Here is a 25,742-nt window from a genome sequence, read left to right as displayed (position 1 = left end):
GCCTTAAAGAAATTTCCATGGTATTGTGCCCAGTAAAACATTAGTTATACAGTATTTATTTTATAATAAAACACTTAGGTTTGCGTGTGTGTCCAGTCCCTCTGAGCAATCTGATTGGTCCTTTTGCCTTTGGTGCCATGACTAAAAGAAAAAGTACGAGTGTGAGGCACATGTGGAGGAGTAAAGGTGTAGGAGGCATGCTGAGAGTCACCTTTAAAGACAGGAAGTATAAAAATGTGACAGGAGAGGAGGAAGGCTCCTCAAAATGAGTTAGAGAAGCTGGCTCTATGGGGGTGCACGTGAGAGAAGGAGCATCGGTCAACCCGATGTGAACCCTTTAGAATTCTCTATATTTCTGCATAAATATGACCTAAAACATCATTAGATTTTCACTCAAGTCCTAAAAGTAGATAAAGAGAAACCAGTTAAACAAATGAGACAAAAATATTATACTTGGTCATTTATTTATTAAGGAAAATGATCAAATATTACATATTTGTGAGTGGCAAAAGTATGTGAACCTTTGCTTTCAGTATCTGGTGTGACCCCTCCTTTGCAGCAATAACTGCAACTAAACGTTTCCGGTAACTTTTGATCACTCCTGCACAAATTGGAATTTTAGCCCATTCCTCCGTACAGAACAGCTTCAACTCTGGGATGTTGGTGGGTTTCCTCACATTAACTGCTCGCTTCAGGTCCTTCCACAACATTTCGATTGGATTAAGGTCAGGATTTTGACTTGGCCATTCCAAAACATTAACTTTATTCTTCTTTAACCATTCTTTGGTAGAACGACTTGTGTGCTTAGGGTCGTTGTCCTGCTGCATGACCCACCTTCTCTTGAGACTCAGTTCATGGCCAGATGTCCTGACATTTTCCTTTAGAATTCTCTGATATAATTCAGAATTCATTGTTCCATCAATGGAGGCAAGCTGTCCTGGCCCAGATGCAGCAAAACAGGCCTAAACTATGATACTACCACCACCATGTTTCACAGATGGGATAAGGTTCTTATGCTGGAATGCAGTGTTTTCCCTTCTCCAAACATAACGCTTTTCATTTAAACCAAAAAGTTCTATTTTGGTCTCATCTGTCCACAAAACATTCTTCCAATAGCCTTCTGGTTTGTCCATGTGATCTTTAGCAAACTGCAGACGAGCAGCAATGTTTTTTTTTGGAGAGCAGTGGCTTTCTCCTTGCAACCCTGCCATACACACCATTGTTGTTCAGTGTTCTCCTGATGGTGGACTCATGAACATGAACATTAGCCAATGTGAGAGAGGCCTTCAGCTGCTTAGAAGTTACCCTGGGGTCCTTTGTGACCTCGCTGACTATTGCACGCCTTGCTCTTGGAGTGATCTTTGTTGGTTGACCACTCCTGGGGAGGGTAACAATGGTCTTGAATTTCCTCCATTTGTACACAATCTGTCTGACTGTGGACTGTTGGAGTCCAAACTCTTTAGAGATGGTTTTGTAACCTTTTCCAGCCTGATGAGCATCAACAACTCTTTTTCTGAGGTCCTTAGGAATCTCCTTTGTTCATACCATGATACACTTCCACAAACATGTGTGTTGTGAAGAGCAGATTTTGATACATAGATCCTGGTTCTTTAACTAACACAGGGTGCCCACTCACACCTGACTGTCATCCCATTGATTGAAAACACCTGACTCGAATTTCACCTTCAAACTAACTGCTAATCCTAGAGGTTCACATACTTTTGCCACTCACAAATATGTAATATTCGATCATTTTCCTCAATAAATAAATCACCAAGTATAATATTTTTTGTCTCATTTGTTTAACTGGTTTCACTTTATCTACTTTTAGGACTTGAGTGAAAATCTGATGATGTTTTAGGTCATATTTATGCAGAAATATAGAAAATTCTAAAGGGTTCACAAACTTTCAAGCACAACTGTATACACAGATGCAAAAGAAAATTAATACAGTCAAACAAAAAAAAAATGCAGAGCCAAACCGTCCTTGCTCTACTGGCTACGAGATATTGGAGTGTCTAGGAGTGGGGTTGGGGAAGATATCAAGTATGGCAGATAAAAATTCCAAGCAAAACGGAAGAGACAGAGAGGTTTAAAAAGAAAGTGAATAAACTGCAGTCGTGTTTAGGCTATTTCACAGCATATGCTGCTGCCTGTAAACAGAATTAAAATTTCATTTCTATAGCAAAAATTAAAGATAATTCTTTTTAAATTTTCAAGCGGAGAAAAACGCTAGTTTTAGTCTGAGTCATTTATATTATCTTAATTGTGTGTTCTATGAGGATGGGCACATTTTTATTTGAATTTACAAAGTACACATAGCGTAATGATTCCCATAGTGGTGCAGTGGTTAGCACTACTACTTCAAAGCTCCAGAGATCAAATTTTTTAGCCTGGCCTCTGTCTATGCGGAGTTTACATTTTCCAGATGTGTTCATATGGACTTTTTATGGGTATGCATGGGTTTCTCCGAATCTTTTAAATGATAATTCTCAGTTAAAGTGTTGGAGTTTTTTGGAGTGCATGCAGCCATGCAACAATGTCCAATCCAGGGTAAACTTTTGTCTTGTGCTCAGTGGTGCCAAGATGGACTTTGGGTCCCTACAATACTATAATGAATGAAACAGTTTAGTTGCTCTACTGATTTTATTTAATTACAGTGCTAATGGAGTCAAACCTTTGAAGGGAAGCAAAAATGTTTAAACATAACTTTTAGCACATTTACTCAAGTCTGAATTTTATTCAGGCCCGTCTGCGGAGATTCCACTGACTCTAGGGAATCTGACAGACCATCTAATTTAGTATCATCTGCAAATTTCACATCTTGTTAGTTATATTTTTGTATAAATTATTTAGATAAATTGAAATGTGCAAGAACACCAGCATTGATTTCTGCTGAATGCTATTCATGAAATCATCTTAGCACAGAACTGTCACACTATAAACTGTTGCTGTTTGATGCAACTTTGCAGATCTCAGCAATGCACACCCTTCTATTCACTTACAGAATAGTGTCTGGTGATTATTTAATAGTCGAGACAGATATCTGCTGTACGCTCTGCTGAAATTGGTTTTTGCTGCTTTACATGTACTCTGTTCAAAATTAATAACAGTGCCTCCCTGATTAAACCAGTGCTGTCTGTTTACACATGTGTGTGGAATTGTTCTCTTCTGCCTTTTCTTTTAAAATAAGTTGAAATAATTTACTTATTATAAAATTAGCTTCCAGTACTACAGGGTTTTTGACTTGTTTGTAGTGATCTCTTATGAATTGATGAAAAGGGCTTTACATATGTAATTAGTAGCTTGTTTGGAGTCTATAGGGAAAATGCTGTCAAGTACTGACAATGTTTTAACTTTAATAGTAGGTCTACATCTTTCATAATGATTTCTAAATTGTTTAAAATTGCAAAGCTTGCTTAATTTAATTGATAGCGTTAAGGAGCTGGATTCTGTCCTGGCAGCACTGAGACCAGGCAGAACCAACCCCGGATAAGGCACCAGTCCAATGCAGTGCCTCTGTGCACTGGCACCCACATTCATTTAAGGTCATTTTTTATAATTAGCAATGACCCGAACAAACACACAAACACACACACACACACACAACAACAGTGCTAACCACTCAGTCATGTTGATACTCCTAAATTTTTCAATGCTATTCTGTGAAGCAGCAATTTCAGTAAACTGATGGATAAATGTGTTGTATTTTTATATAGTAACCTTCGCTGATATGGTTATATTCCATATATGTTGGTGGGAAACATCAACAATATGATAAACTGTTATTGTAGTAACAATTGGTACTATTTGTTTAGTAATTAAAAAGCAGGGTGTGTAGCAGATGGTGAAAAATAACCTGTAGTAAATACCTTGTTGTAAATAGTTAGTTTGTCCTAGAAAAAACATTTTACTTAATGTTAGATGGCATATGTAACATTACATTAAAGGTTCACCCCACAATGTTCCTATTGCTGACAAAATAAAATATGAAACTATATATACCCAACCAAAGAAATGGGGAAAAGAAAAAGCATGTGCTTTGTACACCTTTAATTGAGGTGATTTGTAAAAACATTTTTAATAACATAGTAAGTATCCACATCCACAATGCTGCAATCTGACAGGTGATGGTCTCTGCTCACCATCATCAATGCCACCCTGCCCGAAAAAGGAAGTCGCTTAGTGTCAGGTAAAAACCTAAAGGACTCCAGTAGTGGATAACAGATTTACTGATATCTTCTATAGTTCATTAAAAAGCTCTGAATTTTGTAATTATAATGATGATGTGTTACTTCCTGTGCCTTCAACAATTCCTTGTTTTAAGAATTTTAACCGTATTTTTAAGTCTAACTAAGTGCAGTATTTTTTTTTACTTTTTTTTCTCCAGTGTTTCAGTGCTTTGCCCTGGCATCACAGGTTTGACTGCTAGTGTCCATACCAGTACAAGTGGAATACACCCATGGGCTGAGAACTTTCTGTTACTTTTGGGTGCAGCAGCCAAGCTTCACACTGCTGGTCAGATAAGAATTGCCACCTTCAGAGTTTCCAGCAAATGAAGGAAAGCATTTTTAATGGATTGATAGTTGCTGCTGAAAAATTAAGTATTTTCTTTTGTTTGATGATGTATAAGTTATTTTGCATATTTCAGATAACTTTTTGGTTATAGTAGTTGCTTTAACACTAGAATTACCAAAGCCTACGAAAAAACTCGTAAACCTGGCCCACCTTAAATCCATTCGCACCTCTCCGTCAGCGTCTTTTATGTTGTAAATGTGTTGATAAGCACAAGCAGCCTGCTATCATATCCCCTGTTCGCTGCGGGAAGGGAAATAGCTCTCCCAGCTCAAGCCTTGTTTATCTGGGAGTGAGGTATCGGGAGCTGTATAGGGTAAAAAATATATTGTTATTTGGAACACACGCATTTCATGTGTGTTCCGTGTCTACAAAGATCTGTGTAAGTGTAGCATGACAGAAATGTTGAACACATACCTAAACGACAAACTTTTTTCATGTTTCAGTGCTAATGACAAAATTTGACACAAAGTGTTTAATGTGTAAAGACTGAAGTCCAAATATCAAATAGGCACTTTCACAAAAGGTACAAGTATAACAAAACAAGTGCACTTTTATTCAAGACTATAACCGAAGAAAAAAATAAAATCGGGTTAGTGTACTTGTTGTCACGGCTGCTTTTGTAGTAAAGCGGTAAGAACTGCTGACTCATAATCGAGACGTTGTGGGTTTGAGCCTTGCCATGTCCTAAAATAAACGTTTTGAGTAGTGAGCTGCTCTTATTGTTACTATTATACAATAAAAACATATATTTGATTCGAGTCTGTAACAGTTGGTGTAAATGTATGGTACTTGTAAAGGTTAGTGTTTTTTTTTTTCCAGTTTTATTCTCTCAGTCGTGTTCACGCTCCCCCTGATCTGACACTGCTGTTTTCAAAAAAAGATGTGCTATAACAGAAGTGAACTCAGAGAACAGAAGCCCTCCCAACAAGAAACGTCCACTCACATATAAGAACAACACAGCTGCACCAGGCATAAAGGCGAAAGATGGCACCATTTGGATGCAGCAAGAAAGAGGTCCTGGGTCATCCTGCCAATCAGTCTGCCCCACACCTGTCTTCAACGAAACAGCATGGCTTACAGAGCATACCAAGGTATCATGCAAAGTCCAGTTTGTGATTATGTTTTGTGATGGTCTTTATATCAAAACATTTATATGTTACTTATATAAAAGCCAGATTGAATGTTGTTTACCTTGATTTATTTACGTATCTTACTACAGCGTAAAGTCACAAGTAAACTGCAGAGCTTCCTGTGTTTGATCGACACTGACATGCTGACAAAGTACATGTGTAATGAAGTGACTTTAGCTGTAGGTGGAAGCTCCTGTCGCACCCTACACAACTGTGTTTGATCTTATTCGGGAAAAGATCCCAGTTGCCCTAAAGGAGAAAGACTTTCCAAGACTAAGGTCAAAAAGCTTATGAAACCGTTTCTGGACAAAGGCAGAACTGTAACAACAGTTGTGTGGAGCTTTCACTTTCAGCTAAAGTCATTTGTTCCTCATGAAATGCATGTGTTCCAAATAATGATATATTATTAACCCTATACAGCTCTAGGCACCTACTTCCAGATAAATAAGGCTTGAGCTAAGATAGCTTTTTGCCCTTCCTGCAGCAGTGGGGGGATATGATAGCAGGCTGCTTGCTACTTGTGCTTATCGACACATTTATAGCTCAAAAGATGCTGTGTTAATGTGCCATAATACTGGTGTTTGTTACACTGGGTAAAATATATCAACATCTTTAGAAAAGCATTTAAAGTTATAATATTTAATGCTTTTCACCAGTAGAAAACTATCATTATATACTGCATGGATAGGATTATTGTCACATATAAATTAAGTGACTGCATATACAGTACTGTATGTTTACAGAGAAACTAAGGAAAAGATTACTTTATGTCCTATTAGTACAAAAATGAAATAAAATTGAAGTTTCTTCTAGTGATCACTGATGCAGCAATAGCAGTAGTACTGTCATATGCAGTGTGGTAATTGAAGAAAAGAATACCTCTCTTTATTAAATATTTTGTAGCTTTTCATATGCACAGACTTAAGATGAACAATCTGTGTAGTACTGTTTTCATTCATTCATTTAGGATTTTCAGTGCTGCATCATATAGAATCCATGTGGCACACTATCACACTCTAATGCTGATTTAGCAGCATTATTTCATTTACAATAATTACTATACTTAGCAAGCATATTTCATTCCTTTGAGCACCTCAAAAATTAAAAATAAATAAATAAAACCCCTACATGTCCGAAGCTATACAATACCGCTTTATGGTTACAATTAAAAATAAACCAGCAGTATGTGAACCTCATACATAAAACTAGTTAATTTAATTCAATTTATCAACATACAACTTGCTGGGGAGTTTTCAGCTCATTTTCTTCAGCGACTTCATGGGGTATGACTGGAAAGTGTAATACATTCTTCAGTGTCCCCCATCGTAACTTGTTCATCCATGTCATGAACTGATCTTCATCAATATATCCTATGAAAAAAACCATAAAGGTCAACCAAAATCCCAGGAATGAGACAAACAGTTTAACAAGTTATGTTCAATTTAATATACAGTGAATTATTTAATAGAATACAATATTTATTTCAGATGGACAAGGCTGTTTAATTCATTAAACAAAAAAATATAAACTTTTAATTGACTTAATTAATGCACATGGTAAATATGAACCAGGACTGGTTGTAAGGTATATTCTCATTAAAATACTTTCTTAAATATTAATTAGAAATGACAAAAAGCTGAGAGAATATCCATCCTTCATCTTGTAAAAATGTAAATTGTTTTTGTTAATAGATACAATCTTAATCTCAGGAAATATTATCCCACTATAATATTACATCAAAGTATTTTAGTTTGAAAATTTCTTACTATTACAGAATAAATACACATTAAACAATATTATCTTATTTTTTTTTTATATAACACTGCATTAGAAAAATATTAATTACAAAAGCAAGTCACCTTGTTTTTTTGTATCAATTTCTTGCATTATGAGATTACATAGTTGCTGCGTTTCCTCTAGGCTCTCATGTGGATAAAGTATTTGCAGGATATTTTCTAACATTTCTCTGCTAAGAGAGCTTGATGTTAATATGCGATATAATCCTGTGAGTAAAGAAAACAAGTACAGTTTAATAAAACTTCCCTTTAACATTTTTACAAACATTGTTTTTGGCTGATTACAAAACGGATAAGATTTTAATGGTCCAGACTCACTGCTTGAATAGTTATTTCCAAATTTTACCATGCAGGAGGCCATACTTACTGCAAAAATGTAAAACAAACAGAAGTAGAAACAGTTCTATACAGACTGTAATAAAACCTTTAAATATGCCAGATTCAATTTTGTTGAAAAAAGTAACTATTATAGAGCTCTCTTTTAATGGATATAAATAGTCAATTTTTATTTAAAGTATGTAGGATTGTGCTTTAGTAAGTTGCTGACTAAATCAAATAAAATTTCCACTTACAGACAATAAAGGTAAACTGAACGAAAGTAGTCTTTGCAGTATGAAATTTTAATGCACAGACAACAATGTTAATGTGAAAGAAAAATTCAATTAGTCAAGAATTTTTGACAGGATAATCAGAAATATAACCTAAATGCCTTAATGACCCACATTATTTTTTCCCTATGAAGGGTAACCTAGACTAGTGTGAATAGTTACACGTAATGGAAGGAGAGTGGACCAGTTTACAGTCCATTCATACTTAAAGTAGCATTATTGTTCTTTTGACAAATTAAACTAACATCAGACCAAGGGAGAGGGTTGGATGCAATGCCAGTTTAGTGGTGGACATAGGCAGGAAAACCAATGACAAATCTTGGATGCCACAAACCGCACACTACACACTGACTATACTGTAAGGTCGATGACATTATGCACTATAACTTCTGTCTGCTACTTGATAGCAACAGCAGGCTAGTAGAGACTGATTCATTCCTGAAAACCCCTAGGTATCACAAATACATAATTAACATTAAAAGGATAAAATTTGTAAGCATTCCCTGATCCCAAAAATCACCACAGTTTTTTTTTCAAATAACACTAAACTACATTCATTAAAATGACACAATTACTCAATAATATTGGTCATCAAAACAAACCCTAATAAAACATTTTATCCTTATTAATTACAGTTTAATAAAGAGGGTTACCTTTTCTCTTTATACTCTTTTGTTCAGTAAACAACACATACACACAATGCTAGGTGCTTATATGTAAAGAAGTTTGAGAATCATTCCACATTCAGTATTCTTAACAGCGAAAAGGTAATTAAATGATCATCTTCATACACCCAACATTTTTATAAAGTTTAACTTGGGGGGAGCCATTACTTGTGTCTTTCTCTGGTCTCCTCTTCTTCTCCAGGGTGAGAGATCTTATTTTCACCCCACTCCCAGCTCTGAACTCTAGGACTAAAGAAGCTAATTGTCCAAGACACAGAAAGGATGAAGGGAATGTGTAAATATTGGATAATTAGGACAGAAAAAGGGTGAAAAGACGTTTAAAAGAATGCTATAAATTGACTGAACTAAACCACATTTTTGCAATACAAAACAGACTACTATGTTGAATGTTCATAAACACTGTATTATTAAAAGTCATGCTGGTAATATTTTTATTGATACAATATTCCTACGATGGACTGGTACCCTGCCTAGGGAATGTTTTAGCCATGCACTTCTAGGATAGCCTTGTGTTCTCTTGAGTTTATAGGATACTGGATTTACTGGGTCATAAAAATGGATGTTATACTTAATTCTAAAAGTTATTAAGAAAGGCTGCACATTATGGAGGTAATCTATTAACAACTACAAATTAAACAGTGCAATAATCTTAGTACAGTAAATGGTAAATAGCACATGAGGAGTACGACTGCAGGATGAAAGTAAATTCATTTTTTCATTATTATATAAAAATATTTTTAACAACAAAATACACTTGAAATATGATTATGTAATAATAATTGAAATATTGTGGGGTTGTGTGGTGCAAGTGTTAACTCCCTTTAGCAGTTTTGTTCTTTTTATTTTTATGCTTGCTTGTGTTCTACTTCTGCATAACTACTGAAATACCTGAACGCTGACAGCTAAAACTTGGCAAAATTGCACATCATTTGGAAGTCTGCACCTTGTATTTATGGTTTTCTTTGTAATGTACACAGCTTGTCTACAACTGTCCAGGAGGGCCAGATCTTTAATTTTTTAAATAATAGATGCTTATATTGTTATTATATTTTGCTCAGAAAAACATGAACTGAATTTACAGCACACTTACAGGGGCAATTAACATCAAATTATCTTCCCTTCCTGAATTGTACCAAAAATGTATCTTCTTAAAACTTCTGTTTTGACGGTTTGCCTTGATTTGCTGTGTTGATTATTTTTATCATTTAGGAACAGAGATGTGTAAAAAGATCAGAAACTTTGCACAAAGTCATCCATCAGACAGACTGCCTGCTTATCACTTGGAAACAGAGATGTGTTGGAAGATCAGAAGCTTGGACAGCCAACCAATCAAAGGTGTGTAATATCACATGTCACAAAGCCCCATGTGGAATTTTAACATATATATGGCTTGTCCAAGGGACCAGGAGGGAAAGTGTGAAGGTGAAATCAGTAGAGGAGACCTGGATACGTGTGACTGTTTCATCTGAACGTCAGTGAAAGCATTTTATAAATAACACTGATTGCTAAATCAAAAGCTTCCCAGGGCAACATCTACTGCTTGACATTTTCGTTAAGCTTTATCTAAAGATTATATTCAGACTCTTAATATCAGTTTTACATTGGAACCTCTAGATACGATCACCTCTGTATACGAGAAATTCAAGATAAGAGGAAAGTATGAGCGAAAAATTCGGATCTAAATACGAGCATTGGCTCGCAAGAACGAGCCACGAGCCAGGCTGTGGTTATGAGTGACGCGTTTCCCGATCCGCCTCCACATGGGGATTCACTCAAGCTGACGCTGCCAGCCCGTCAGCTCACTGAGTGTTCCTTGTTCTCCCGTAGCGTGAGGATCTACGCGTTTGTGCTCTTATGATTTCATTGTTTTGCTGTAGCAGTTTGCTGTATAAGCATATCCAAAAATATCGCGGACATGCAGACGGAGAATAGGAGACGATTGCCCTCAAGAGGAGAGAGAGAGGTGCGCGCACGAGTGAGTGAGAGAGACAAGGAGAGAGAGACGCGCGTGTAAGTGAGAGAGAGAGAGATGCGCACGAGAGAAGAAGCATCAGCTCAGTTATGCTTACATGACGCTCAGCAGACAAAGTGTATCCATACTACTTGTATTGCAAGACATCGCTCGTTTTATCAAGTCAAAATTAATTAAGAAATTTAGCTCGTCTTGCAAAACACTCAAGTTACTTGCAAACCGAAGTTCCACTTGTATATATTATTTATCAGTGTTATTTGTTAGGAAAATTGATTTTTATGTTGATATTTTTGGGGGTGCGGAACGGATTAACTGGATTTCCATTATTTTCAATGGGGAAGTTTGTTCTAGATACGAGAAATTTGCTATACAAGCTCAGTGCTGGAACGAATTAAACTCGTATCTCGAGGTTCCACTGTATTTTCTTTCATATCTTGTTCTATTTGGCTTTATTATTCGTTAATAAATACCACTTTGCTTTTACATTTTCTATACTTTGTTCTTGCATCTAGAGTTACTGAAATAATAAATTGAAAATGAAAACACCTGTGTCAGGAGATTGTAGTGTTACTTGCTTACAGTGTAATTAAGGCTAGAGGTCGCTCTTCAAAAGAAAGACAAATGCGGTAAAACCAGAGCATATTGTTCGGCTGGTAAGTGGCATATAACCAAAAGACCTGCATTTTTAATGTTTGTCAATGCTGATAATAGTAAGGTCTTAAATAGAGACTCCTATAAAATATTGTGTGATGCATTACCATTGTCTAAATTAGGATATCTATGTATGATTGTGAAGGGGTTCTAAGTATAATATTGTAGGGTGACTGACAATTAGGCTTTCACGTGAGCTTTTGTCTGTAGGATCCCTAATGTGTGTTAATTTTAAGGTGCAAGAGTAGACCAACCCAGTAGCAAACCGAACCCATAAAAATACAGACACTTAATTTTATTTGACTGTTTGGCAGCTTTCAGTTCCACCACATGTTAGTAGATGCTGCTATATAAAGATAACTTTTTGTTGATGCTGAAAGTGTTTGGCATGAATTTATCTAGTTACTGATCGTGAGATGAAGGGACAAACCAAGGACTGTCTATTCCCACCACATGTGGAGAAGCATAAGAAATCAGCAGTATACAGAATGCTGTATATGCTTCTGAAGAAGTGCAGCATCTTATAGAACTTGTATAGTGAATAGCACTTGTCTTAGTTTATAGTACATGTTGAAACCAAACTAACAACTTGGTTGTTAGTTTTTAACAGTGAAGAAGCACAGACTGTCTACTAATAAGAGGAAGTAAACCTTGATGATAGATATTAACAGTTCAGAAGTTAAATGTACAAACCTCGTAAAGTACATGTTTCTTTGTCCTGACCCCCAGCAGTCCCATGCTGCCACCAATGTTGGGTGTATGTATTTCACACTTCATCCATTTTTTTTATTATTCATAATCAACAATATAAGGCAGGATCAATGACTTGCCCTCTGTTTGTAGTACTGCATCCATAATCCTATCAAGTTCAGTGATGTTCTGTGAAAAGATACCTGCACAAATGTGGTTCACCCAAAAAGAGGTTTGTTTTATGATGTTATTATAGCCACACACATAAAGGACCAAATATGTGGTTTTTATATCAGAAAATTTGATGTGCTCAGTAATGATAAAATACAGCAAAACTGTATTATATATACACAAAATAACTCTATTAAGATTCTGTAATTCTTCTCAACACGAATGGTTGCATGATACAGAAAGTGATGCCAAAGCGGACATTTGTGCCATACAATGCTTGGAATGTCAGATGTTCTGATTCAATCTGAAATGCCAGTCTCTTTGCCAATAAATCTATTTCTTCGCAAAACAAAATAAATAATTTAGCACAATTTAACTTAAGCACACTGATTGTCAAGTTCAACACAGTGATGCAGCAGTTAGTCACGCTGCTTCAGGGCTGAAAAGCCCTGGGTTCAGACTTTCATCCACCCCAAAAACGTGTGTTAGGTTGACTGGCAATTCTAAGATGGTTGTATATGAATATGTGCGTTAGTGTGTCTCAGGCTCATGTCCCTGTTAAACTAACATGGATTAAATAAGTTTAAAAATGAGTGAATAGATGGATATAGGCAATCAATGTTATAATATAGTTTGTGTTCTTTTATTTTGTTTGATGTTTACCTTGAAGTTTCACCTCTGTGGTTGAGTTGCTAAGCCAAGAAACAGCACTGCAGTAGGTCTGAAACGTCAGAAGACCATCATTCCTGTACGGCAATTGTTTTAGCAACTACATAAAAGACCAAACACAAAGATAGCACTATTATAAAAAAGTACTCCAAGAGAAGTGATTAATTACCTAAAATAGCATTAACTATGTCCTGCTTTGCATCCAGTGCTTGCTAAGGTAGGCTCCAGCTTTCCTACGATTCTGCCCAGGATAAGCAGGTTGGAAAATGGTTGGAACATTACCTATGCAGTCTACAATGCAGGTGGCTTCATCTAATTTTAAGAAATTTCTTATAATAAACAGTACCTATTAATTTTCATTTAATCGTACCCCTAACTGATTGATGAAACAAATTCATTTAAATAAACTGATTAATACTAGAGGGGATAAGTTACTATCTTTAACAGTTAAGCTGTTCAATTAGGCAGCAGGTACACCACAAATCTTACAGTGAATATCAAATTAGCCAGAGAAAAAACACAACTTTTAAAGACCAAAAAAATCAGCTTATTATTTACCATTTACCAGTACTGTTCTACAAGAGAAAGTATAAATAATGAATGAATTCATTCAGAAGGGCTCTGAGTTTTTTTTTATTATATTTAATAATTGTACATGCAATATTGATATATATTTTAGCTTGGAATACTAATGCAAAACAACCCAGCATGACTGGAGCAAAGAAGATTTTGGATCTGGCATCAGAAAAGAAGCTTGAAGAAAACCCTGATGCAGCTTAGTGCAACTCTCTGAAATGAAATAGGTAGAATTTTTGTCAAAACCTCTGACTTCTAAAATTCTAATTTATAAATTCAAGGCAAATATGAACACTTTACAAATGCAGTCTCAGGAATCTGTTAAGGAAATTTACAGTTTTTCTTGGCTCTCTTAAAGTCCCTTGCATCCCAGAATTTAAATGTGCTGGGATTTGCACTCACAACATGGTAAAGAACCTTGAATTGCTAGGCTCAAACTCAACTACACAAAATAAGATTAAAATAACGTTCTACACTATAGGACTTTTGCATTGTGAGATTCCCACAAGCAGGAGGAAAACATTCTATCCATTTCAGCGATTATTTTTTTTTTTCAGAAGTGCTGGAAGAAACCCTCCATAATAATCCTGAGAGACTGAGCACACTGATCTCTAACTATAAAGCAGAGCTTTGGCGGAAGATTAATTCTATTAATTGTATTCTTTATTACCAATACAAAGAAAGCTATCTTTTCTGTACTTCAAAGAATAGACAACCAATATCTACTAACTAAATACTTCCTGTTCTCAGAAGAGAATTAGCATGCAAAACAGGAAAATTAATTCAAAGATAAAAATAGATACAATTTTGTATTATATACTGTATACATAGTAGTCTGTTGTTTTCAACCAAGTGTGAGTGTGTAAATGGACCTACTCTTGTGTCCTGTACATGTTTGTTTGCGGTCTTGTTCCCAGTGCTTCCAAAATAGACTGCAGCTCTCTTTAACCCTGTACTGGATTGAAAGCATTTAAACATTCATATATGCATTTCAAAAGTGCATATATACTGTGTGTATATATATATATATATATATAAAAAGTACCTGTTTACTGAAAAAGTTGTTTCCTTTTAGTCTCTGTATCTCAACATTGCCATTAGAATCTGGTTCAAAAATCTGGAAATTCTCCCAGCACCTAAGTACCTCAGGAACAGACACTTGTGAAAGTAGAAAGAAAAAAAAATAATGCTGGTGTTAATTTCTTAAATTGGAACAAATAATGTAAAATCAAAACAATCTAGCTGTTCTTATCTATTTGAAGCTGTATGTTGTGGATTACTCTAAGGGAAGGACAAAACCTTATAAAAACTCTCCCCAAAATTGTCAGACCCACAAAAGATCATGTAATGATTTATTCAGCAAGAAATTAATCAACAGAGAACAAACAGGGAGCTAATGAAACTATAACAACTATAACAAGGTAAATCTAAGCCAAAGAACAGGAACTGTGAATAAAAATGAAGGCTAACTGTAACAGGGAAAAGGGGACAATGAAAAGAAAGATAATTAGAAACAAATATCAATATTGAAAACCAGACTCAAAGAAATTACAAAGTTTACAAGCTGAAAAAAAACACTCCCATAATCAAATCTAAATGAAAGTCAGAATTTCTTTACTTTTTAAACAATCCTTAAATATAAAACCAATTGCAAAACCTTAATATAAACCAGAGAACACACCAAATATCCAAAACAAAATTCAAAAGCTGGCACAAGGATTTTTTTTTCTAAATTAAAGGCTTATTCTTGGGAGACAAATGAGCCAGTAGGCAGAATACCACAGTGAAGATGTGAGGCCGAAGGCAGCCTTGCAGTTGCCCTCAGGTGACTACATGCCCAATTACCATTGCACTTCTGGGAAATTGGCGATCTTGAAGTACCACTCCCTTAATAATAAAACTAAATGAGAAAACGCAGTACACAGACACAATTAAGGGGAAAAGAAAAAAGGAAAACTGATGGGTTAAAGAAGGAGATAGCACAAACCCTTGAAACTATACAGTAGATACCAAGTCAATAAGCAGAAGTTGGCATAGGTTAAACAGGCACTGCAAAAATATTCAAATGTGCAGCAGTTTTCTGCCATAAATGTGTGAAAGTTGGAATAAAAGACATTTTTAATTTAAATTACAGATACAATCTTAAAAATAAAGGTGCCAGAATGATTCTTCAGAGTGAGGCCATAGGGAAACCATTTTTGGTTCCTCTACATGAATGTTCCAAAAGAAGCCTAATTAATTTGGATACATAACAGGCTCCAATTTTAGTCAAATGTTGTTTGATAAATAAGAAGGTACCAAAGAACATAAAAGAACTGCTGAAGTTATGGAAAGACAAAAAGTTGATAGGGGATCAAGAATGCCCCTTCATCGATGGAAACATACATTAAGTTATTTGCAGAACAGTTCAAAGTGTACAAAATGTCTTCTTACTCACTCTCCATAATGCTAAACATGCAAAAACCATTCATGGCACAAAATGATATACTGTTGAAGAGGCTGACCATTAATGTTGGGGCCCCTTATCACACAAATTAAATTATGCATATAATTGCTACTGCAGCCTGCTCAGCAGTTGTCAACAAAGTAAAATCTGCCGAGTTCTAAAGAATTATTTTCAGTGGATCCAAAGACATCAATGAATCAGAAAAGGATTTTGTTAATTTCATCAGTTGTCTGTACAACAACAACTTATTCTCAAATTATAACAAATGGTTGTCACTGGGGATCCCCTTATTCATGTACTTTGCGCCATGCACCTACTCCATGCACTGCTCCTACTCGCCTGACTGCTCTGTATAATACTGTGAAATATTTATCACAGAGTTGTTAAGCTCCTCAGTTTCTACTTATTGAAAAGGGGTACAAATAATATTGGATATGCTGAAGCAACTTTGTGACGATAAAGATATTCAGTTTGTATGATTATGTAAGTTTCACAATAACCAGTAGTGTGCATGACATTGTGAGGATTTTTACCAACAATTAGAGAGCAAGTGTCATCAAAATCATACAAGTAAGAAATGAGTACTGAATATTTTCACTATTTGTTATCTAACTTATTTTATACTGGTAGTAGTTTACAGCATTCATCATCTGCATTTAAGCATGGGCTGCTCATAGCTGGACAGTGTGAAATAAGCTGTCTTTATGTGCTAGTTGTGGGATAGTTCACACTTTTAGCTGAAAACAGTGGTCAGTTCTGGTCAAAAGAAACTCCTATCATTGATACAGACAGGAACAAAGTGAATCTGTTAATACATTTGATTTTTGAATTTGAAGCACTATATGCATCATTAAAGTAATATGACAATGGTCCAGGCTTTGATCCACATACTTGGCTTAAAGAGAAGCAAGATACTCACATATTTGTAAACAGACTTCTCGTTGTGAAGCCTAGGCAGAGTCTACTGTAATGGAGTGGATACAATTGTGGCGAGCCGAGACACATCTGGCTGCCTTCTCTGTTTATGACCTAGTCAGTACTGCTAAAGCTAGAAGTAGCAGTCCATATTCCTACCTCAATATTTACAAAATACTTTTGTCTCAAATATTGCCTTTAAGCAGTACTGTTTCTTAGAGGGGATTTTCACAGGTCAACATAATCAAGAACAATATAAATGCCCCTTGTCTGCTTAATGCATATTCATATTTGCAAGGTGAAAACTGAGACATTTGTCCCTAAGTCTGCAGTTCAATTGTGGTTGCAATAGCACATTGCATGGTCAAACACTGCAATGTGAAGATGAGACAGACAGTAAAGTGGATTACTTTAAATTTGTCTAAGTACCACCATATTCATACATTAGAGTACTATTATAAAAACCTATGTTAAGCCCTTGTGTTTTAGATAAAACATAATTTTCCCCAGTATATTACTTGTAACTTTACTGTTTTTTGAACCCTATCAGTACAATTAATAATAATTTTTGGCAGGTAAATGTTGCTAATTCAAGGAAGGATTAACCATTTTCTTCTATACATCCTTTTCAAGATGCATTAACCCTTTCTCAGTTACTTATATGCACAATGTGGGGCTGTAAGGTCTCTCTAGATTTTCTATATTTTTTCCCTATAGATTAGCTATGTGTTGATGGGTTATGCATGCTTTTCTTGCTGTGTTTTAACCAAATTTCTGATACTTAATATAGTTCTGATAAAACAGACTGGCTCTTGTTTAACTGCTTTCTTAAATATTACATTCATATGCCAGACTTCAGCTAAAATCTGTTACAAACAAACCTCCACAGTATTTTTTGTCTAAATCTGTTTTTTAATAATATGCTTTATTTTCTTCTCCAGCAATCTCTCCAACTTTATAAATTAAAGTAATAAGTAATTAACTTTTAACATCTGTTTGATCTAATTACACCAGATGTATACTATTTCTTTGGTGGGCCATAATGAATACACCACTTTTCATGTGAGCATCTCTACCAGGTGTGTTGATTTCAGTTTATCATAAAGCTCATCCATTATTTTTATTTATCTTCACATATTTAACACTTTTTTCATTTCTTTAAACTTTGATTTTTCAGTTCCACCAACTAACATATTTACTTAATTCTTTATGGATATTTTATGGATATCCAGATCCTTTTGATTTTTAAGTTTAGTCATGTCTTCTCTTACTTTCTGTTACATATTCCAGTACCTTCAGAAAGTACAAATTATTTTTATTTTGTTGATGTCTTTTCTTTTTATGGTGTATTTCTTATTTCTATTGATTTAAAAGGACTAATGCAGTTAGACTAATTTCACAGTACACCTGCATGCCCCTGAAGGTTAAAGAACACTAAAAGCAACCTTTGGACTAAAGAAGGTACATTAGAAGAAGAAGAAGACAGAAAGTGAGCTGAATGTTGCTCAATGTTAAAAGGTGTCTCTGGCTTACTCAATTGTGTTGCTAATACATGAAAAGTGTCCTGTATGTGGTTATACATTTATAAATTTAATATAATACATTCAGCAATGTATTCTAAATTTATTACACAGAAATAGCCAACTGCTGAGACAGAACCAAAACAACTTTTTAAATTAAATCTGTGTAAGGATTTAATTAGATCTATTGTACCCTTTTGCCTTTTTTTAATTTTGCAGGGATATATTATTAATATTTTGTAGTATGTATAGTAAAAACTGCTGACCAGTGCAAATTCAAATTAAACAAAAATGTGACATAAGGAATGGAAATACACATATTGAAAATACATATAGTAATTATGCATATGTTGGTGTCTTTCTTCAGTGCCTGGCTGGAGTCAACAGACATCTGAAAAGCTTTTAATTTTGTAAAATACATGAATCTTCACTTTAGATTTAAAAGCTTGTCTCAGAAATTACAGAATTTAGAAAACCAATTGCTTATATTTTATTGTGTCACCTATCAGAAGAATTTGTGCACATAAACGGGGGATTCTGACTTACTGAAAAGCGGAATAGACATTTGTGATCAAACTAGGTTACTTAAACATTAGAGTACCTCTGCACTACAAATTACAAAGACTCTCTGCAATTATTTAATAATCACAAAAACATTTATTACATTTTTTTGCCCATTTTTGCAATGTTTTAAGCAATGCTTGAACTATTTTTATATTTTGTAAAATGCTGTATCTGAAAATGGCAATATTACAGTTTTTAATTGATACTTTGATATTATAATTAAAATTAGAACTGAAGAACTTATTCAATTATCAGTGCGTTACCCTTAAATATGTATTTTTCTCCTGTCCCTTAAATGAAAGAAAGATGCCTTTAATCTGTAACAGCTTCAGATATACTAACATTTAAGAAACACTCATTAAAAAATGAAGTAAAAAACATACATGTGACACATACAATATTAACTGGAAAAGACTGACCTTTTTTTAGACTTAACTATTTATGTTTTTTCTGTTTTTTTGTATCATCTCCATGTTGAGTCCTTCTTAAATTATTTTAATTCTTCATATCAGCAATTGACTTGGTGTTTCTAACACCTCTTTTTTTCTAAGTTTACATTAAAACTGCATTTTTTTTATATTCTATATCCTTTATTCAGTTACCCCTTTCCAGCAACTTTCCCTTGGAAAGATTTTCTTTGAAACAAATATTTGATGTACAAAGAATACTATGTACTACTAATGTGCTATATACTATATATTACATGCCATATTAAATCCTTATGTTAGTTTTTTTAGTTAAGTTTTTCCACTGTTAGGCATCCTTATACATTATTCAACAATTACTTGGTTTATTTTAGTTTCTGTGTCTCGTTTACTCGGATCAGTAATGTAGAACTACATCACATTTAGATCTCTTCAGCTTTTAACATATTTATTAAATCTTATACAAAGCACCCAAGATCTTAAATTTGGACTATTCTACATTTTCTTGTATAAAACGTTACTATTATCATTGTATTATATGTTCACATTTATCTAGAGTTAACAAGGATGCAGCTACTGTAAATCAGAATGTATGATGTAATGACACATTTCTTACACATCTGCACAAATAAAAGACAAAATCATCTTCCAAATAAAGTGTATGTTTCAGGTGTCCAAATGTATACTGCTATGTTTTATTTCCATTAAACATTTCATCTTTCAGTATACAGGCTCAGGGCTCAGTATACATTATAGAAACCCCCAAAGATGGAATTAGCCTGGAGATAACCAGTCTACCTGGTAATGTTTATTTAAATATTCATCTGTAATTTACATTTGACATTTTAGGTCATTACACAAGCATTTATCCACCATATATTCTTTTAATGTAGGCTTAATCCATTCAAACTTCCATGCAAAGAAATGTGAAAAGGTTATTATATATTTTATGATATCTAAGTTTAAAATGTTAAAGATTGTTTACACTCTTTTGCATACTGTGCAAATTTTAAATTACAATTAAAACCCTGTCACACACGTGGGTTTAGGAGACAATTAAAGGGCTTGAATACATGTGATTCCATGACGGACCAGAGGGTGGCGAAGTGCACTAACTTTCCCTCTCAATGTTTTGCAGACCATTCTGGGGTAGCCAAATGACATCACTTCCGGTTCCGGTAATGATGACATCACTTCCTCCACTGGCCTTTAAACCTGCCATCTTGTGTCAAGAGAGGCAGTTTTGTTTTGGACTCTGTTATGTAAACATGACAACACTTTGGAATCAATTTTGCACCGGGAATACTTATACGGGTGGCTGCCCCAAACCTTCTTAACATCTTATGGTCGTTTTTGTGACACCCCACACACTTGATCTTCATTTGGGATATACAATTATCTATTTCATCCTATGGGGCAGAATGTGTCTATACATGTTAAAATGTACATTTAACAAGAAAATTGGTCCCAATTACTTCCAGGCTAATGTTTTTTGTTTTAACACAATAAGGATATACTTTATGCTTATATTTTATTTATACTTTTTATACTATATTTTTTTTACATTAATTGCATCCTAAAAAACCACAAAATGGCAAAGGAATTAAATCATCATCAGAATGATAAAAATAAAAAAACTTTAAGAAAAACAACTTTAAAATTTTTAAACCCTAAGTAGTAACTGACACCACCTGAAATAAGCTGTTAATTTTGTTAATTTAAAAAAAAATGTATATCGTTTCCAGTTTTTGGGTTCTGTTTTTTACATTCTATATTGATTGTTCTTCCCCTTTAGTTGTTTTTTAATAAAATGTTAAATTCTTACATTCTTCTAGTATCTGAACCTTACATTGAAACATACATAGATCTTTTCTAGATTTATTTTAACTTCTGTTAATTGCATCTTACAGTTTTCTGCATTTTGCCTGAATCTTCTACATTCCTTTCATTGAGAAAGTGTTTACATTCTTTCTTTGAACATATCCCAACAAATGTCAAAAGATCTTAACATTTTACACCAAATTAAATATTATTTTCCATTGTACTGTAGGTATTTAGTTAGTATATTGCAAAGTACATCTTTATCTGCCAACAGTTTTATATTTATTTTTCTAACATCCTCTCTTTTTATTTTATTTACATATCAGTTTTAAGTTGGTTATGCTTTGAGAAGAAAAGAGGACACTATGAAAGGCTTCCATATTTAGGTTTATTTAAGTGTTTTGTTCCATTGCTCCTTTTCCGAGTATATCTCAGATTGCCAATTTCATTTTATTAGCCTCACCAAGACCACTGAGGTTTTGTATATTCCTTTCTAGTAATCAGGGTCTAATATAACAGTAAACAAGACCTAAATACTTTGCCAGTCCACCGGACAGGAAACACATCTACGTAATAATACTTATTTAGTCCACGCCAACTTAAGGTAATTCGTTAGCTTAACATGCAGACTTTAAAATGTGGAAAAAAAAAGTGAATGGCCAGAAATAACACATGCAGCCAGAGAGAGAACATGCCAGTGTTGGTCAGGGATGGGGCTTGAAATGAGATCTAGGTGCCTGTAGCTGTGAAGCGCATTACTCACTTAGCATGAACCACAGTGTTGAGCTGCATAGCCATTCAAAATATCTAATCAACAGACCCTATTATAAGAAAAGAATTGTACAAAGATTGATCAAATCCAAATTTTATTTATGTATTTCTTTCATTTTTAAATTTTCTGTATTCAGTTTTGCTATGTGTGTTTCCTAAAAGACAGTTTTCTCAAAATCATTTATAACGCAGCTGGCTTATGTGCCTATGGATGTTATACCTTACATACAAGTGAATGAATAAATAAATGTCAAAAGATACATAAAAAATGTTATAGTAATGTATGATGTGCTCTGTTATGTTAGAAAAAAGTGTTCATTCTTTTCTGAGTTTTTTTTTTTTGTAAAATATAAAAATAAATTAATAAAAACACATGCAGTTCTTACATTTGCATGCTTCTGCATGGGCTGTAATCCAGTTTGCTTGAGAAGGATCTGTTGAGTCCAGGAGTATCTGTCCTCCACTCTTGTGAAAACTGCTTGCATAAGCTCCCATACTGTATATTATAATTCCTGCATTTAATAAATATATATTGATTAGTACTTGTACAGCGTAAAAATATTTTACTATGCCAGATACTGTTTAAGAATGCCAAATTTGGCTCCTGTATGCATTGAACCTTCACTTATAGTGGTCTTCAGTAGACTACACTATGTCGAGAAAGCTGTATAAAGTATAGAGTAGCTCATCCTAAATCTTGTTGTAAAAGTTAAAAATAAACTTAAATAAATAAAATTATTTTACATTTATCAATTATGAATGGACAAAGTAAAAATTAACATACTGTAAGTACTGTACAGTAAATAAAAGCACAAAGTTTGGCAGAATAAAGGTTATTCCATGTGACAGATTGGCAAAAAAAAACGAAGATTTCAAACAAAGGTGTCTATTACTATCTTGAGAGAAGAGGGCAAAATGGATCTAACCAGGATAGAAAAAGAGGGGGAAGGACAAGATGCACAACAGCATAAGAGGAGAAGTGCATTGGACTCTGCAGTTTGAGAAACAAACACCTTACTAATCCTCTTCTTTAAGTACATGTCAAATACCAGCCTCATCTGCAACAATGAAAAACTGTTTGGGATGTTGACCTCAGTGGCAGAGTTTAAAGGAGAAATCTGTATGTGAAACTGGCACATAAAAAGAAAATTTTAAAATGAGAAAAGAAACATAGACATTGGATAGAACATGACTAGAAAAGTGTATTATGCTCTGAACCCCACAGTCATCTTTTGACTCATACTGTACATTGGCTTAAATTATAAATAGAAGAGTCGGGAAAAGATGGTACCACAAAGCCACGAGTCGTAATTGGAGTCAAACTTAAAGGTTTTGTGTACCATCTCCACACCCCTGGGTACAGGCAACAGAAAGAAAGGCTACTGATGGAATTGAGGGACTTCCCCTAAGGCAGCAGTGAAGAACACAGGTGCCTGAGTGGCAAATGGGAGAATGTCGAGACCTGAGGAGTAAGTGGACTGGACGATATACAGGTTTCAACATCAAGAAGTAATGGGCAGGGTCAATATAAGACAGGCAGGCTTTGGATGGGGTCATCCATCCAGCCTAGGGTTAACGGCCATTAAGACCTCATGCATAACGCCGTGCGTAGAATTCACAGTTAAACATGGCATACGGACAAACGTGGAAATGTGCGTATGCACAAAAAAAATTTAGATGCATAAATCTGTGTGTATGCTAACTTCCACGTTCTTCCATTACATAAATTCTGGTCAGCGTGAAAAGTAATGCATGTGCATGCGCATGCCACCACTCCCCAACTCCTCCCAGAATTACACCTTTTTGAATATGCAAATCAATATGAATAGCCCTTAAGCTCAGTGTTCTGTGAAAAGACAATGGTAAAAGCACGGGGGAAATAGAAGAATTTCAGCGAATACCAAGTGGAGGCAAGGAAAAACGTTTATATCACTGCTTAAACCAACAAACAGTACAACAAAAGGAAGCTGATCGAGTAACAGAGTGACAGAGAAACTCGAAAGTTCAAGTTCAGAAAGTCGCAAAGTGTCCAAAATAAATAGCAAGTGGTCAGATATCAAAGTCTCCTTGAAAAGGCGAGTCGTAGCCCACTGTCTGAGTGTCATATGGAAGTGTATTAGGGAACAGAGAAAACAAAACCAAAATAGGGACACAGTTAAAAAAAATGTCCAAATGTAAACTTTAATATCGAAATTTCCACTTGTGGCAGATGACCAGGAACCATGCCCGGCCGGGACGCCCCTTTGACACTGGATCTGGGGGGGCAGTCATGGGATGCACACTACATCCCCAGGAACACTTGTTGCCAGCAGCCCTGGGTTGCATCGGGGCCAATAGTTTGGAACACCAGAGCTCATTCCTGTTGGGCTCCATGGCTACCACCAGGGGGTGCTGCACGGCCTACCGAGCCTGTCTGGATGGGAACGGAGCCACACTCGGAGGTGCAGCCGGAAGTAGGTCAACGAGCACCTGCAGCACTTCCGGGTGGGCTATAAAAGAGGCTGACAGTCACCACTCCAGGCGCCAGAGTTGGGAGGAGGAGGATGAAGCTGCCTGAGAAGAGGAGTGGAGGAAGAAGAGTGTAGTTTGCGGTGTTTTTGCTTTTGGGTGTTTGTGTTGGGCCAATGGGGACACAGGGAAGACGTGCCCCACGGCTGAAGAAAAATAAAAGTTTTTTGTTTATTTTACACATGCCTCCGTTGTCAGTCTGTGTCAGGTCGACGCCTATATAGCGCCTTTGCCACACACCTTAATCATGTACTTTATTTTGTCATCAAAACAGAACGTCATAAACTTCATTTTAAAAGTGTTTAATTTACTAGTTTCTCAGATCCCGTCATAACTACAGTAGCACGTTAATAAACATGCTTTACTGCATTTCATCTTAAAAATGATATCAAGAGCTCCAAGAAAATAGCGCTTAGAAATCTAAATCGATTTAGAAGCCAGTCGTCATCATATGTAAATACGTGCTTTATAAAGTGACTAAGGTTGTGCAATATTATAACTGTAGTGCGAGCTTACAGTGAGGTGATTGTACTTACAGTGGTGTGAAAAACTATTTTCCCCCTTCCTGATTTCTTATTCTTTTGCATGTTTGTCACACAAAATGTTTCTGATCATCAAACACATTTAACCATTAGTCAAATATAACACAAGTAAACACAAAATGCAGTTTTTAAATGATGGTTTTATTATTTAGGGAGAAAAAATCCAAACCTACATGGCCCTGTGTGAAAAAGTAATTGCCCCTTGTTAAAAAATAACCTAACTGTGGTGTATCACACCTGAGTTCAATTTCTGTAGCCACCCCCTAGCCTGATTACTGCCACACCTGTTTCAATCAAGAAATCACTTAAATAGGAGCTGCCTGACACAGAAAAGTAGACCAAAACCACCTCAAAAGCTAGACATCATGCCAAGATCCAAAGAAATTCAAGAACAAATGAGAACAGAAGTAATTGAGATCTATCAGTCTGGTAAAGGTTATAAAGCCATTTCTTAAGCTTTGGGACTCCAGCGAACCACAGTGAGAGCCATTATGCACAAATGGCAAAAACATGGAACAGTGGTGAACCTTCCCAGGAGTGGCCGGCCGACCAAAATTACCCCAAGAGTGCAGAGACGACTCATCCGAGAGGTCACAAAAGACCCCAGGACAACGTCTAAAGAACTGCAGGCCTCACTTGCCTCAATTAAGGTCAGTGTTCACGACTCCACCATAAGAAAGAGACTGGGCAATATACTAATTTA

At 35.3% G+C, this 25,742-nt stretch overlaps 1 protein-coding gene across 1 annotated transcript in view; it reads right to left on the bottom strand.

Annotated features, from left to right (window-relative positions):
- Nucleotides 1-25,742, bottom strand: part of LOC120532151 — a 32,450-nt gene that overhangs the window by 3,124 nt on the left and 3,584 nt on the right. Inside the window, exons 2-6 of the mRNA XM_039758035.1 lie at nucleotides 22,376-22,501; nucleotides 14,573-14,685; nucleotides 12,946-13,051; nucleotides 7,568-7,711; nucleotides 6,945-7,078 (exon numbers count right to left, since the gene is read on the bottom strand). Of these exons, the coding sequence (XP_039613969.1) occupies nucleotides 6,945-7,078; nucleotides 7,568-7,711; nucleotides 12,946-13,051; nucleotides 14,573-14,685; nucleotides 22,376-22,484 (606 nt within the window). The 5' untranslated portion in view covers nucleotides 22,485-22,501. The remainder of the gene's footprint in view (nucleotides 1-6,944; nucleotides 7,079-7,567; nucleotides 7,712-12,945; nucleotides 13,052-14,572; nucleotides 14,686-22,375; nucleotides 22,502-25,742) is intronic.

The sequence above is a fragment of the Polypterus senegalus genome, chromosome 7, assembly GCF_016835505.1.
Source record: "Polypterus senegalus isolate Bchr_013 chromosome 7, ASM1683550v1, whole genome shotgun sequence".
NCBI lineage: Eukaryota > Metazoa > Chordata > Cladistia > Polypteriformes > Polypteridae > Polypterus > Polypterus senegalus.
The sequence above is the reverse complement of the archived record's forward strand: the minus strand, read 5'-3'. Positions and strand labels throughout refer to the sequence as shown.